Raw genomic sequence first — 16,029 nt, 5'->3', positions numbered from 1 at the left:
CGCGACTGCTTGGAATGATGTACGGAAATTAATTCCGTATCGAACGGGAAGTGGAATGGATCATGACAACCTCGAGCGACCATCTACGTCCCACCTAAATCACCTCAATTTCAGTCGAATCAAAGCACAACCAGCTACGTTCCTCAATTTTTTTCAGCAGTAGAGAGTAGCTGCGATTGTTGGCGGTCTCGTCTTGTTTGGTCACGCATATACGTACGCGGCTCGTACAAATACAAGACACTTCGAATTCTCATTTATCTTTATATATTTTATCTTTATCGTGCACAAGATTCATCTCTCGCCAAGGTCCCGCGGTATCTGTCGAAACAGTCGCCCTCGTGCATCGCATGAAATCTCGCTCCATTCCGGTGGCCATCGTCGAACCGTTCGCTCGCAGAATGGATCAGCAGAAATTCGAGTTCGCTATAGATCGCGGCGGCACGTTTACTGACGTCTACGCCAGATGTCCGAGCGGCAAGATTCGAGTGATGAAACTGCTGTCCGTGGATCCGACGAACTACGAGGACGCGCCGCGTGAAGGGATCCGCAGGATCCTCGAGCAGGTACTACAACGAGGGTGAACTTTAGTTAGAACTAGCTTTCATCTCGGACGATTCACATCGATTAATTTGCAGGAGACTGGGAGGAGGATCAATGGAGAGATAGACGGTTCGTTGATCTCGTGGATTCGAATGGGCACCACGGTTGCCACGAACGCTCTCTTGGAACGGAAGGGCGCGAGAATGGCCCTGCTCATCAACGAGGGAATGAGGGATCTTCTGTTTATAGGGAACCAGGCGCGACCGAATATATTCGACCTGGTTCGTGTTTATGCACAGTCGTCTGGTTTTACCGTTTATTCAGAGTACACGCGAGAGTCGTAATCATTGAATAAATAATCGAGTCAGAGATAAGTCGGTGTTTATAACGTCTTTAGTACTAATCACTCGCGAGAGTAATTAAACTTGTAATAGTTCGACTTTTAAGAGAGTAAACAACGAACTTGTAATGAATTGTCTCTCTCGTTTTGTTTGCTCAGCAAGTAGCCACTCCGGAAGTGCTGTACAAGAGGGTGGTCGAAGTCAGATGCAGAGTGGTACCTGCGTTGCCAGGCGTGTGCCGTTTGGATAGCAAGCAATGGCGCAAAGTGAAGGGATCCACTGGCGAGGATCTTTTCGTCACGCGGGAACTCGACGAGGAGAAGCTGAAGCGAGATCTGGAGGACCTGAGAAAGGATGGAATCGAAAGTTTGGCGGTGGTCCTAGCGCACAGTTACACGTCAGATAGGAAACATTACTTGCTCTCAACCATTCTTATTCTTCCTTTGCGTTCTGACTTTTTTTGTTACTTATTTTAGATTCGCCGGCCATGAGATCAGAGTAGGAGAACTGGCGAGGCTGTTCGGATTTCCACAAGTCTCGCTTTCTCACGAAGTAATGCCCATGGTGAGGATAGTCCCCAGAGGATTCACTGCCTGCGCGGACGCGTATTTGACACCACATATCAAGCAGTATTTACAGGTATTTCTCTTCTATGTAACATTCAATCGATTTCATATTTGAATCGAGGGTAAGTTTTTCAATGTATTTCAGGGATTCTCCTCTGGCTTCAAAGACAAACTGAAAGACGTGAACGTGCTGTTCATGCAAAGCGACGGTGGATTGACTCCGATGAACTCGTGAGCGCAATTCCCTTCAACTATCGTCGAACTTGATTAAATGTACAATGAGATTTTTCTTTTAGATTCAACGGCTCTCGAGCCATTCTTTCCGGCCCCGCAGGCGGTGTCGTCGGCTACGCGATCACTACTTACGGCAAGGAGACCAATTTACCAGTGATTGGGTTCGACATGGGTGGCACTTCGACCGACGTAAGTCGTTTCGGTGGTAGCTACGAGCACGTCTACGAGAGCACCACGGCTGGTGTCACGATACAAGCTGCACAGGTACTTCTCTCGAAAAGAGAAAAGATTGGAAATTAATGAATTCTGAGAGTAACAAATTCGTTTCAAGTTGGACGTGAACACAGTCGCGGCAGGAGGTGGATCGATGCTCTTCTTCAGATCGGGTCTCTTCGAGGTCGGACCTGAGAGCGCTGGAGCTCATCCAGGACCCACTTGCTACAAGAAGAATGGTCCTCTGGCTGTCACCGACGCGAATTTAGCACTGGGACGTCTGCTACCGGAGTATTTCCCAAAAATATTCGGACCCAACGAGAACGAACCACTGGACAAATATCGAACGATGGAGGCTTTTCGCGCACTTAAGGACCAAGTATTGAATGCTTCGTTTTCTATTAAAAATATATCGAAACAAATGTATGTGGATAGTAGTGAACGATTAACTTGACGGTTTATAGATAAACGAATTTCTAGCGAATGAGGGGCACGGAAAGAAGATGACCGTCGAGGAAGTGGCGATGGGATTTATCAAGGTGGCGAACGAAGCTATGTGTCGACCGATACGAGCGTTGACGCAGGTAATTTTTATACGTAGAATTAACTACAGACCTTGTTGGAAGTATTGTGTTCGTTTTTGTATCAGGCGAAGGGTTACGATACGTCTCGCCACGTTTTGGCTTGTTTCGGTGGCGCTGGGGGACAACACGCGTGTGCCATCGCGCGTTCTTTAGGAATGCGCACTGTTTTCATTCATAAATACGCGGGGATCCTGTCAGCCTATGGAATGGCCTTAGCCGACGTCGTGGAAGAGGCTCAAGAACCCAGTGCGGAAGTTTACGAACAAGGTACGATGAAAGTAAAAGTTCTTGGAACAGTCAGCACCAAGAATTTCATGCGAACTTCTTATTTTCTCATTTAGAATCATTCGCACGCTTGGATCAGCGTTTAGATGAACTGGCGAAGAAAGTTCGCGCGAAGCTGGCCGCACAGGGCTTTCCAGATTCTCACATAGTCACGGAACCTTTTCTACATTTGCGCTACCATGGAACAGACTGCGCCCTGATGTGCACCCCCGCGCAAAACACAGGGAACAAGGGTACCAAGCACGGAGACTTCCTTACCACGTTTCTGCAAAGGTAAATTACTCTTGCAGCAGTCGAGAGGAACAGAACATCTCATAGCAATCGTATTTAATTAAGGTACCAGACAGAATTCGGCTTCACCATGCCTGATCGCAAGATTCTGGTGAACGACGTAAGGGTGAGGGGTGTAGGAAAGACGGACATCGAGGAAGATCCGATTTTACCATTTTCCGATGAGCCCCCAAAATCAGAAAAGGTAAACGAAAGAAGGAGAGACTGTCGTCGAAATACGAAAGAGTTAATCTCTTTTCAGGCTATTTTGGTGTACTTCGAGGACGGTTATCTTCAGACAGAAGTGTACCAGTCATGTTCTCTATCGCCTGGCCATACGATTCACGGTCCAGCTATTATAATGGATAGTTTGAGTACCATTCTCGTGGAGCCCGATTGCACCGCGCTGATCACGTCTCGTGGCGACGTGAAAATAGCGATTGGTCGAGGATCGAACGTTCAGGTCACCACTGCGTTGGACACCATCCAGCTGAGCATCTTTTCTCATCGTTTCATGAGCATTGCCGAACAAATGGGCAGGTACATCCTCGAATACCGATCATTTTCTATTCGAGTTTCCACGGGGGGTTAAAGATTCGAGGCTCTAAATTGGGGTGTTGTTGTCGAAGGATCCTTCAGCGAACCTCCATCTCCACGAACATCAAGGAACGTCTGGACTTCTCCTGCGCGGTTTTTGGTCCGGACGGTGGGCTCGTTTCCAATGCTCCTCACATACCTGTGCACTTGGGCGCTATGCAGGAGACTGTTCAGTATCAGTTGAAAGCTTTCAACGGGGAGTTCACGAGGGGAGATGTGATTCTGGCGAATCATCCCTCCGCTGGTGGATCGCATCTGCCGGATCTCACTGTCATCACGCCTGTGTTTTACGAGTATTTATTTTACCCCGACAACACAACCTTCTCTCTGCTCTTACTGTGACAAAGTTGTGTCGTCGGGATGTATATCACATTAATTTTATTGCAATTTATTTGATATCTCCCGCTTTAGAGGTAAGAGAGAGAAAGATCTCATCATCACCTCTGTGAAAAGTGCTCAAAATGAGTAAACTGTTCAGTTTAATCATTTTTAATATTTGTTTATATTGTGGATGGAAAAATGTCACCGTAGGCCACTGCTGAGAAAATTACGGCATTGGCAGGCGGAGTTTTATCGCCACTGGAACAGCACCACTCCCTGTTCTGGTGCATTTAGATATGTGTAATCCTGGCTATTCTGATAATTTGTTTCGACTTATTTTTTCGTATTCGAACAGACACGTGGAGAAACCAGTGTTCTTCGTGGCTAGCAGAGGGCATCACGCTGACATTGGAGGCATTACACCCGGTTCTATGCCTCCGCATTCAACTTCTTTGAATCAGGTACAAGAATTCACCACACAGTAGTCACTCCTTATGATAATTAACAAGGAGTTACGTTCTTCCACAGGAAGGAGCGGCCTTCAAAAGTTTTCTGCTAGTGCACAAAGGTGTGTTCAGAGAGAAAGAACTGGAGGAAGCGTTGATGGCGCCTGGAAAGATCCCAGGAAGTTCCGGAACCAGGAATCTGTCCGACAACCTAAGCGATCTCAGAGCGCAGATCGCAGCTAATCACAAGGTAACTTCTCGATCACCACTTTTAGATTTTTCGTTCAGAATCGTTGTCACTTCGCTGTTTTTCACAGGGATCATTGTTAGTCAACGAACTGATCGATATATACGGTCTCGACGTCGTTCAAGCTTACATGGGCCACATTCAACACAACGCGGAGGTTGCTGTGAGAGATATGTTGAAATCCGTGGGTAAATGGCTGCTCGTACAAACTGGGACCACCAAGGCATCCGCAATCGATTATTTAGACGACGGAAGTCCAATTAAGTTCCTTCTAAACATCGACACAGACAAAGGCGAGGCAGTTTGCGATTTCACGTAAGCTTTGTTACCCAATATCAATAAAATTACTGTCTCCAAGACGTTTCTATATAAGAAACGACATAAATTTCAGTGGCACAGGCTATGAAGTGTGGGGCAACTGCAACGCACCCCGTGCAATCACTCTATCCGCGCTAATTTATTGTCTGAGGTGCATAGTGGGCAGAGACATACCCTTAAACCAGGTACCGTGCTTCTTTCTTACCACCCTTCATTAAATCCTTTCATAGCTCGTCGAATGTAAGAGAATAGTAACTTTATTCCAGCTTGCACACGTTATCAGATATCGCGTTTCGTTTTGCAGGGTTGCTTGAAACCCGTGAAGGTGATCATACCCAAGGGATCCCTTCTGGACCCTTCAGAGGAGGCAGCAGTGGTCGGTGGCAACGTGCTCACGTCGCAGCGCGTGGTCGACGTGGTCCTGCAAGCTTTTGGTGCTTGCGCTGCGTCGCAGGGATGCATGAATAATGTGACACTCGGCACTGAGGAATGGGGCTATTACGAGACTGTCGCTGGAGGCAGCGGAGCTGTAAGAGACTCGATACACTTCTTTCGTATCTAACGATTCTCACGAATTTCTCATCGAATGATTATTCGCGAAGGGACCAACGTGGGGCGGTAGAGGAGGGGTGCACACGCACATGACCAACACGAGAATCACGGACCTGGAGATATTAGAGCTTCGTTATCCAGTTATTCTGAACAAGTTTTCTCTTCGTCCTGGAAGCGGAGGCGCCGGTTCTCACCCTGGTGGCGATGGAGTCATTCGTGAAATGACTTTCAGGTAATTCGCGTCGATTATCAATGAGTTTGTTGAAACAGAGGGATGATAGGATTGTCAAAATGGGATTTGCGAACGTTTCTTTTGTAGAGCGCCCATGATGTTATCGGTACTGACGGAAAGAAGGGTGCACAGCCCGCCAGGATTAGCTGGCGGACATCCTGGCAAGAGAGGGAAGAACACGCTGCAACGAGCCGATGGGAGGAGGATCAATCTTGGACCGAAGACCGCGGTGGCAGTGTATCCAGGGGTAAAAAGAACGCCAATATCCTTTACGTCGATGATTCCTCGCGATAGTACAAATTGCGTAAAAATTTACGTGTCGCTGTAAAAGTCGCGAGATATGACGAACCGAAATGGCGGACAGCGACGATTCCGTGGACGCGAAGCACCGTGCCGAGCCTGTGCCGTGTTTTACGCCGTGTCGTTGGGTTGTAAAAGATTTTATCTCGATCTGGCACGATCGGGAATAATATATCCGCGACTCGCGACGAGCTCGATGTATGCGCGGTTTAAAGGATTTGCCTCGATAGGGGGTGGCGCGTTGCTATTGGACAGGCGAAACAAGTATATACGCTGGGCGACTGTTTGGTCCGCGAGGAAAATGGAATATACGACGGGCTCGTTTCCCAACTTTTCTCGCTGTAAGTCGTTTCCCCATTTACGTTCGTAATATCGAGCTTACTCTTGTCTCCGCGATACCCAATCTCATTCAGCGCGCGGCAAAAATCCGCGAAACGGTCGAACGGTTCATACCGCGGCGAGTTTCGTTCGGTGTTTCTGCAAGCTCTCGACTCAGTTTTTACCTTAGGACACGTTTATCCTGAAGACACCTGGAGGAGGCGGTTACGGTCCACCTGGCGAGGGAATTCTATCGACACGGAGCGGTCGCTGGGAACAAGGATTCGTCGAGCGTGGCAGCGTGTTCGAATACAGGAGGGCGCAAGAATCTGTGTAACGGAACTCGGCTTCGACGTTGCATCTCTAAGCGACGATAATTATTGTTATCAATTGTAAAACGACGCACAATATTCTCTCGTATCTCGATACAGAGTGCAATTATATCGATCAGGGGGAATAAATGGAACGCGAGTGAATCGTCTGATCCCGTTTCCAATCGTCCTCCCTGCATCGCCTTCCGATCGCGGCCAATATAATAATAACGCTGGAATCGTTGGTAAGAGGGTAATTTCGCTCGAGCAATCTGCGCTGAATCGCCAGTCGAGCCGATTCACGCAGATATTTCTTAATAAATCGAAGGGCGGATCGAATGAAATCTAGTGGAAGCTGCATCGATTCACCCCAGACGGTTCGTTCGGTGAACGGCGCCCGATGGCCACCGTTCCATTTCCGGTCGCAGTAATTGCTGACCGAAATATCGCGGCTCTCTGCATATACGGGCAGCTCGAAACTTCCGATTGCACTTCCATTTGCTGGGAACGCTTCTTAGACTAGCGCGCTATCCTCATGCAATATTCATGCATTTTCACTTAAATTCCATTTCGCTGAAGAAACAGAGAGAAGCTTGCTAGCCGTGACCAAATAAGTAGAAAATCGCCCGTTCCCATCCTAACGGGATACCAAGAGAATTCCTCTCTGTATTAAAGCCACTGCCAGCGATAATACTTATTAACAGCTGTAAACAACAAGGGAATGGGTGAGAAGAAGATTAGTTTAGACAATTTATATCCGCGATCGATAATCCACCCTTATTTCGTAAGTCTCTCTACCAGCCAAGTGGTTTCCTCGCACCCAACTCTTTTCTACGCGAAACGTTCAGCAAGAAAGCGGTCCATCGTGTCGCATTAAAATGCACAGAGTGTTAAGGTTCGTTCACAATTAGCTCGTCTGAATGTACGGTTGATCCTCCGGCTGGTACGTGATGCTGAGCGGAAGGGGTGAGATCGCGGTTCTCTGCCAAACAGAAGACGCGAATTTTCCTCGATTCGACGAAAGAATAACGACCCTACAAGGGGACGTTGATTGAAAGGGGTCCGTTCGTTCGCTCGAAGGCTTTGATGCCGTCGGAAGTCGGTGCGTTCGCTCGCGATCGTCTCGGTTCGTCTGAAAATGGGGGTTGCTGGTCGACGTTCGCTGCGTTGTGAACGGGGAACGATAAAGTTTTCGCAAAAATGTTACGAGTGCCAGGGCTGGGAACGATGCGAGCGAAAGGGGAAGCGGAAAAGTTGCGTGAAAAACGACGGTAGTTGAAGGAAGTTCCGATCTCTCCTTGGCGAAGTTTGACCCTCACCGTCGATACGCGCGCGTGCCCCAACCAGACGCTGGGCGTACGGTTGGATGCCCTGGTACATCCGGAATCCCACTATGGTTCAGAGAAAATTTCGTACGGCGTCGAAGGTATTTTCGAGCCGTTTCCGTTCTTCGGGAACTATCGCTATTCATCATCGACGTGAAACGTCGATGATTCATTGCGCGTTTGAAAAACGTCCTCGAGACGCCCGTCCGTTCGCCAGGCCAGCCCAGCTGTATTTACCCGATCCGAAATTCCAGCCATCGATCAGAATTTTTCTACCTTGCACGATCGAACAAGCTGCGTAAACGATAATTAGACACGTTCGTTTAATCCCGTCAAACTTGAAGGATGCTTCACGGTTTACGCGATAAATCTTCCCAAATGCTTATCAGATTGTATCGCTATAAAACGAGGAACAGATCGAGGATTCCATCAGTGTCTAAGACGATTGAAATTCACTTACAATGGCCAGATCGACACTGTCGATGTCTTTTAGACTTTTTTTTATTGTATTTTATTGCACGTATTTTCTTGCCAGGGCTAATTGCGAGGGACAGTCGATTCAGGATGGAAATTCGAAGCATTCGAGCTCGAATCTGGCTGACTGGTCGGTTCACGAGCGAGCAATTACGTCGAAGAAAGAACCTGTGGCTCGCGCGACGACCTTTGACAAGTTTCCAACGTTCGATCGGAGGAATTTCAGGCAGGTACGTTGGGACGGACAATGCCGGCTAATTCTCCCGTTTCACCGTTCCGGGAGACACTTTTCTTGCCAGAAGCGCATCATAACGAGCGTAAGACGTTTTAGGGGACGCTGAAACTTTTCCAGGGACCGTCCCGGGAAGTCGCGTTGAAACATCAGCAAGTTGGTCGTTCTCGAACGAATAAACTGGCGATATCCACCGGCAAACTTCCTCTAGCAGTCTTTGCACGGCCAGAAATGACCGATTCCGTGGGAAACGGGGAAGTTTCCGCGCGCACCTCGACTCGGAGATCGACAGGGATTTTCAGGCGAAAAGAGGATGGCACTTTCCGCGATTCCAGATTCCCACGGCGAGCCCTCAATCCGAACGGCAAACTTAGTCTCGATCCGAGCAACCGTTCAGCTTCCAGCCTTTTGTTTTTCAGTGGGGATCGACACTCGCGCGCGCGACAAGTCGATGTCGATACCTCGAAGAGCACCCCTAACGGATCATCCAGCAATCCTAAAGCTTCTCGCGATGGTAAGCGCTCGATGAACTTTTTGGATTTGCTTCCGTTTAAAAATGGTCACTTGGAGATCGTTAGTCTACCTGGACAACCGGTTAGGAGGATCATTGCGTTCGTTTTGAATACGATTAAAGGAAGAATCGATGTCAAGGATTCGATCGATAGATCGTTTGGGCACAGAAGAGGCGCGTTAACCGGTAAGATTGAAAATAGAGATTCTGGGAGAGTTGGTATTCACAAGGCAGCGAAATTGGGCCCGTTGTCTGTAAACTTTGACGTGGGAAATCCGTAACTCGGTGCTACTTTAGAGAAAAGTTTCGTTCCCATTGTGCGGATTCTTTGAACAAAGTGTATACCGTTTGATTGAAATAAATAGATCGAGGTCTGCGGGTGAGTTAAATTCCTTTTCAACACGGCAACTGTCGAGGCACCGTCGAGGCAACAAAAAGGAACGGAGCGCCGAGAAGGATTGTTCGAACTGAAACCAGTCTCGAGATAAAACCGGGGGAAGTTCGAGGGATGTTTTCGCCACGGATGAATCAGGGAAGAAAACTGCTCGGTTATTACATAGCTCGTCGCTCATCCGCAGTGAGATTTTCCAACGGACGTAAGAACGCCTCGAAAATGGAACGAACGTATCTATCAGTGCCTTTTATTTTCCTATCTCGAAATTTCGACGATCTGAACGCGCGCCTCAAAACGCTTCCAATAGAATAAACTGAGTACTGAAAGTTGTAGAACCTTAAACTACCCAGTGTATCTAATAAAATATATTTATTTAAACTAAGTACCGAAAGTTTTATTCATAGAACCTTACACTATCCACCATATCTAATAAAAAATATTTATTCATCATCGAAGGGAATGAGTTGAATTAAATGGAGTCGATTAATAAAGAGTTTATCGCTTATTGCTCCACAGTCGTCCATCAGAAAATCGAGCTTACGTTTCACGATGCTCGTCGTTTCTATTTCTACTTCACCATCGTCCTCGTAAAACGTAACTGCGAATTTTTACGGGACACTCGAAGCAAAAATTTCCACCATGCTAAGAAGCGATAACGAAGAGTATCGATATAGTCGACGACGGAGACAGTCGCAGGAAAATTCCGTCGACGATTCCTCTCTCCATGCCACCATTTATTTCCTTTTTCCTCGCGGATTATTTTTCACGAACTGTACGCGTTTCGTCGTTCCATTCCTGCGAAGGTACGGTCATAATTCGGACCAACTGACCCGTCGAAAGACGTGCTCCTCGATCGTGGTGTCTCTTCGAGAGGACAGTCACCACTGGCCTCGAATTGCTCGAGCTTTCGTTCGACGGGAGTGGAAAAATCGAGAGACGAGAGAGACGCTGGGTCCGCTCGTAAAAGGCGAGACGGAATAACCGCGAAGAGACGGCGGCCAAGACGTGGGGACGGAAATCGCTTAATTTCCAGGACGCAGCGCGAACGATCCACGATATTTTTACGCACGCTGTTACCGTTCGATTCGATCTCGAATCTCCGGGGACGCGTATGTCGGATAAAAAATCGCGCGAGGCTGCGTAAACGTGACCGACTCTAGCAAGAGCGAGACGTACGAGATTTACTGGGACCACAGCTGGACCTTCGACGATTCGTTTCTCCGAGGAAATGTGGCTCGTACGAGGGAAGCATTCGAGGGTTGAACGCTCGAAACCTTCATTCGGTATCCTCGGCGGAAATATATAAAATATATCGCGGGATATCAACGCGAGCGTTGTGCAGTTTGTACATAATATTGGATTGTCCTGGCATTTACGTATCGATTAATCAGATCGACGGGAATACTACATTTTCCAGTCGTTCAGTAATTGTATATCTTCAGTGAAAGTGCAGTTAATTACAGCAGATTCGATACGACGAATATAAAATGCGGAATTCAATGAAATGGGGCTCTATTCAATACTCGTACGTATTCAACGTACGCAAAGGAGTCAATAATTTAATAACATGCGTGACTAGTTACGCAGGGGTTGTACATTTTTACGAGTACTGAGTCAAGCGATTCAATCTTCAACAACATTATCCGATGATTGATAGGAAATTAACTTAGAACAGTATAAATGTAGCAATCTGCTAAAAATTATATATATGTATGTAATTTCCTGATATTCTTTTCCTAATACTCCTATCGTAAAGTCCATACTGCAATTTCTAAAGTCTACGTTAGATTTTGGATAATGTATTATGGCACCGTCTGTGCCGAGGACACATGGATATAGCGGAGGGCGGATGGGATTAGAGAAATAGGGATGTCACGTCTAGTTACTCGCCGCAGGATCTGCATTTATCTATTTTCGGTCAAAATCTAGACTTTGACTATTGTCCATCTAGATTGGCCAGCCGGTACACCGCGCACCGTTCCGCAGGTTCCCATAACAGCCGGGCTGTAGATTGCACGCGTGTTACGGTCGACGTGTACGAATTGCCTGGACGAAGGAAAAATGGGAACCGACCGGGGAGATAACGCGCGTGCATCTCGAATCGCGCGGATACCGAAAGGCAATCGTCCTGTGCAGACTTGCATGATTGCCTAGGGAGACGCGAGAGCGTGAACGTGCGCGTGGGTCGTACAGAAATTCGAGTTAAATACTCGTAGTGTTCGAAATTTAGATCGCCAACTTTTGTCGAGAGCAAAATTCATCGACGCTATGAAGCGTTGATCGATCGAACTCTTGTCAGATTTCAAGTGAACGTAACCGATTCGAGCGTCGAAGGACGATGGTGGAAACGGCTCGATCGGAGAAAGGACGCGGACGCGTGACCGCGTGGAACGAACAGGACCGGAAACCAGCACAGCAGGACGAACGATAAAGGGGTGGTCAGCCGATGCCAGTGGCACGTTACCAACCGAGTCGGCGGCATAAATCGCAACCCATCCCCTGCGAGTCTGACGCGATCTTTCGGAGGAACCGTACACGCACGCACACTGTCCGACGTCTTGCATAAATCCTCCGGGCTACGTTTCCACCCCGTGTCCATTCCGGTGGAAAACTGCGCAAGAATAATTCCCCGACGTTCACCTTTTTGCCCCTGGTACGCCCGCGAGCGTTTCGCCGCCGTATTTCAACGCGTTTCAACACTTTGCACCGCCGCTCGAACCTGTGAATAGCGATGTGAGATATTGGCAACGGCACAGGAAACTCCTCCAGTCCTGGCAAACAAGGCCCCGTTGTTTTCCGAGCCGTGTGCGCGCAGATTATCGCGGCACCTCGACCGATATTCGAGCGCCCTTCGAGACATTTTTAAAAAGCCACTCTCCATGGAAATCTTTACAGTACCGCGCTCATTCGAGTGGCTTTTCGAGGACCTCGAGTTTTATACGCGTCGCGCATTGCTAATATGGGGCTTCAGCTACTTTTTCTCTCCCCTTTCTTTTTCCCTCGTGGCGAGCGCTCGTCGCAAGTAGAACTGAACAAGGAAGTGTATACACCCCGGAAGCTTTGACGAAATAAACCAATTGAAATAAACGAGCGGAGCGCAGGCGACAGACGAAGCGGAGCTGAGGTTTTACATCTGTTTATACATTAGTCTTTACGCTCCCTCAGCTCCGCTTCTGTGTCCTTATCCCTTCGAGAGGATTCCAGCCAGTTTTAGCTCGTACCTTTCCTCGCTAAAAATTCGCGCCGCTGTCGAGCGAGCCCCGAGAAGACCCGGCGAGTTTACGACTGGCGTGATTGGATTTCACCCCGCTCGGCGAGTTATATTGTCATCTTTATGCATCGTCCATTAAGCGCGGCAAACTGGTTAGGTTCAGTCGCGAAGTAGCTTCGCCGTGGAATTCAATTGCGACGAAAAATTGAAAAAGTCTACGCGGCGCGACGGACGGGACGCAACGGAAGCGGGATTTAAAACAGAGTTAAACTCCCGCGGGTGTAATCGCGCTCGAACTTGAGGAAACTGGATCCTCGAACGACACGCTCGACTCGTCTGATCTTTCCTCTTGACAAAGAAACATCGACCTACTCTGCGAAGCGTAGTTTCGCGTTGTCACGCTATCGAGACGGTGTCTGAGCGACAACGCGAAGATGAAAACAGTGCGGAGTCCTCGTGGGCGAAGCTTAACTTACTCTGGGGGCCCGATCGCTGCCTCGTAATGGTATGCGCCGAGTCTTTGGAAGTTGTTCCGAATTCGAGTCAGCAGCAGACGTTGCTCGTTTTAAAGTCAACCAGCTCGTGGAATCTTTCTTCAATTACGGGAATACTTTAGAGCGGTGGAGAACGACCGTTTCGCGAGGCCATTAGGCGGAGCGAAGTTGAACGAAAGATCGATCGCGCGCTCGTAACCGATTGGCTATTCGAGACCGTTCGATCGAGAGTCGACGATCGTCCTGCGCGATCCGCCAATGTTACTTTTCGGGAGGTTAGACCATCGCTCGAAACGATGTCGAGGATATCTACGATACTTAAAGCCCCCGCGAGATTGATCAAGCGTTACGGAACCCAGTCGCAGGGCAATCGAAAGGACTGGAAGTTCGCGGTGAAGAAGTTCGCGTTTAATTGCTCCGAGTACAACAGATACGGACTTTACACGGACGATATAAGGGACTACGATAACAACGTGATACAGGAGGCTCTTCGTCGACTACCGAAGGACGTGCTGGACGCCAGAAATTTTAGGTATTCGCTGGAATATGTTCGTTCGTTAATCGCGTACATACCTGTTTGGTTGACGAATTTCCGGGCGGAGCGTTCTCGCCCGGCTGCGAATATCCGATTCGCATATCTGCAAGACGGAAACTATGCGTGAATCCCCCGCGCCAACCAAGGATTACGGAATTTCCAGGCTCGTGCGAGCGGCTCAATTAGACTTTCTGAAAACGTATCTGCCGGAGGAAAAATGGATCTCGTACGAGCAGGACTTGGAATATCGATATCTCCAGCCGTACATAGACGAGATCGTGGCCGAGAGAATGGAGATTAACGAGTTCGGTTGCTCCAATTATTCCGAGGACGACTGGCCTCAAGGCGAGCTGAAGTAAAGGGGTGGCGCACGCGTCCCTCGTTTGCCTTTCGTCGTTCCCAGATGTACGCGTGGAACCAGCGAGGCGAACGCGACGGTGAAGGAACGTTGGAGGGCCCAGATCTGTATACGAGCTTCAACGAAATTCATGCGATCGTAGCGTACTCGCGTCCATCGATGCGAAGAAGGTATCCAGGCTCGCGCGAGCAACAATAGCTTTTACAGTAGACTGCATAAATAACGACGATAATGGTAATAAATATGGTAAATGGTCGCGGTGTCGATTCAATTTACACGTTAAACGCATCTCGAAATTCGATCGTAAGGAACGCGGTCTTGGATTCGATTCGTGAACGACTTCTCGAAGAATCATCATCGAGATGAAGCAGTTCTTATGAAACAAGAACGAGCGCGATGTTAAGTTAGGATATGTGCAAGCGTTTCCATTCTTCACTCGACTTTTGCAGTGGAATACTCTGAAAATCTGTTGGTATTCCTGTACGTCGCGGTATCTCGTTTTCGAGGGCCACAGACGTCCTAGAGAAAACGCCATCGCGACGATAAAAGCGGGCGGCGTTAAGGCACGCTCGCGGTGTTGGCTCTTGATGATAACTTCGTTATCTCGCGGCCTTAATTATGGGCCACACATTCAAGTGGCCCACGGCGAGGATGTCGCTCGAGAGATTCGAAAGTCGCTTCTTCGGGTGCATCGCGCGCTGCGCCGTGTCGGGTTCAAGGAGCCAACTTGAAACACCACCCTGACCTAGACAGGATTCGCGCACGTCCTCCGTCTCGTATTCAAAACGCGTCGCTCCGCCAACTGCGGACGCTTTATGAGCAGAGGTATCCTACGTGCCGCGACTTCGTTACCGTCGACATTTTTTCGGTCCTCTCGGTTCTCGTTTAATTAACGGTTAATCAGCTCAGTGTACGCTGCACCTGTGATTGTAGTAATCGATAGGAACGCAAGAGTTTCATTTTTTATTTTCAACCTCGAACTGACGAAAATTCGGAATTAATTATTTGGCATTTATTACTTGTTACGTTTAATATCTTGTATTGATCGCTGAGCGTTCGAAATCAGTGGAAATCTGTTTCAATCTACGCGTTATTCTTGTTACAATACCTCTGTATTAATTAGCAATATTGTAACAAGATGTAATAACTTTTCAGAACGGCAACGATCACGGTTAATGCAATAATTATCGATATCTATTAATGCGTACTAAATGGTATTATTAACAGCGTAAACAATAAATATTCGTTATAACATATCATTTGATTCGATCCGCGAGTTGTTTAACGAAGATGCGCATTTCCAATAACACATGCCTGCCAATTTAATGGGATTGCCTTACGAAATTATCGTTCGCTTCATCGAGCTTGCGAAACAAAAACCTGAAGAATTTGCGAGGTCGAACAAAAAGGCTGATTTACGTCCGCGTCCCTCTCGTCGAGAATGCGATTCCCCTAATTAGAAAATTGCGTCAACGTGGCGAAGAAGAGAGTTGTCGAGGATCAAGGTGCGAATAGCTCCGACATTTTATCCAGCGCGTATCAAAGCTTCGAATAGGGCCGTGAACCAACCGTAGGGACAGGATTTGGTTAATTCCGGGGGCGCTAAATAAGGCGTTCAACGTCCTGGTCCCCTGGCTGATTATACTTTATAGAGTGGCGACGAACGAGTTCGCTTATTCAGCCGGAAACAAAGAGACGTGACGTTAATTCCGAGCTCGACGCGGCGGATAGTTAACGCGAGCCATTCCAAGAGCCAAGAGGAAGTTCGACCAGCGATCATTATTCGATAACTCGCTAGTTTTAACAATGGAGAGGAGGCC

General features: G+C 48.1%; 3 protein-coding genes across 4 annotated transcripts in view; 2 read left to right on the top strand and 1 right to left on the bottom strand.

The window, feature by feature from the left end:
- The window catches only part of LOC143433060 (uncharacterized), a 75,249-nt gene that overhangs the window by 25,511 nt on the left and 33,709 nt on the right, over nucleotides 1–16,029 (bottom strand). The gene's annotated exons all lie outside the window — the stretch shown is intronic.
- Nucleotides 338–6,730, top strand: LOC143433056 (5-oxoprolinase). 2 transcript variants are annotated; one of them, XM_076910167.1, is made up of 21 exons: nucleotides 338–563; nucleotides 636–821; nucleotides 1,040–1,278; nucleotides 1,358–1,520; nucleotides 1,593–1,678; nucleotides 1,744–1,945; nucleotides 2,013–2,273; nucleotides 2,359–2,478; nucleotides 2,544–2,745; nucleotides 2,820–3,036; nucleotides 3,100–3,238; nucleotides 3,296–3,573; nucleotides 3,663–3,923; nucleotides 4,307–4,412; nucleotides 4,480–4,647; nucleotides 4,715–4,959; nucleotides 5,036–5,147; nucleotides 5,267–5,491; nucleotides 5,565–5,746; nucleotides 5,834–5,993; nucleotides 6,555–6,730. In XM_076910167.1, the coding sequence occupies exons 1-21, from the start codon at nucleotides 348–350 to the stop codon at nucleotides 6,699–6,701; spliced, it is 3,915 nt and encodes a 1,304-aa protein (XP_076766282.1). In that variant the 5' UTR covers nucleotides 338–347; the 3' UTR covers nucleotides 6,702–6,730. The 2 variants fall into 2 exon arrangements, with proteins under 2 accessions (XP_076766282.1, XP_076766281.1); XM_076910166.1 differs by having other exon boundaries at nucleotides 3,100–3,573.
- Nucleotides 13,613–14,210, top strand: LOC143433134 (cytochrome b-c1 complex subunit 7). The gene is made up of 2 exons (XM_076910280.1): nucleotides 13,613–13,848; nucleotides 14,015–14,210. Exons 1-2 carry the CDS (start codon nucleotides 13,613–13,615, stop codon nucleotides 14,208–14,210), a joined length of 432 nt encoding a protein of 143 aa, XP_076766395.1.

This window comes from Xylocopa sonorina, chromosome 2, assembly GCF_050948175.1.
Source record: "Xylocopa sonorina isolate GNS202 chromosome 2, iyXylSono1_principal, whole genome shotgun sequence".
In the NCBI taxonomy this organism is placed as follows: domain Eukaryota; kingdom Metazoa; phylum Arthropoda; class Insecta; order Hymenoptera; family Apidae; genus Xylocopa; species Xylocopa sonorina.
This window is presented reverse-complemented; position numbering and strand designations above follow the sequence as displayed.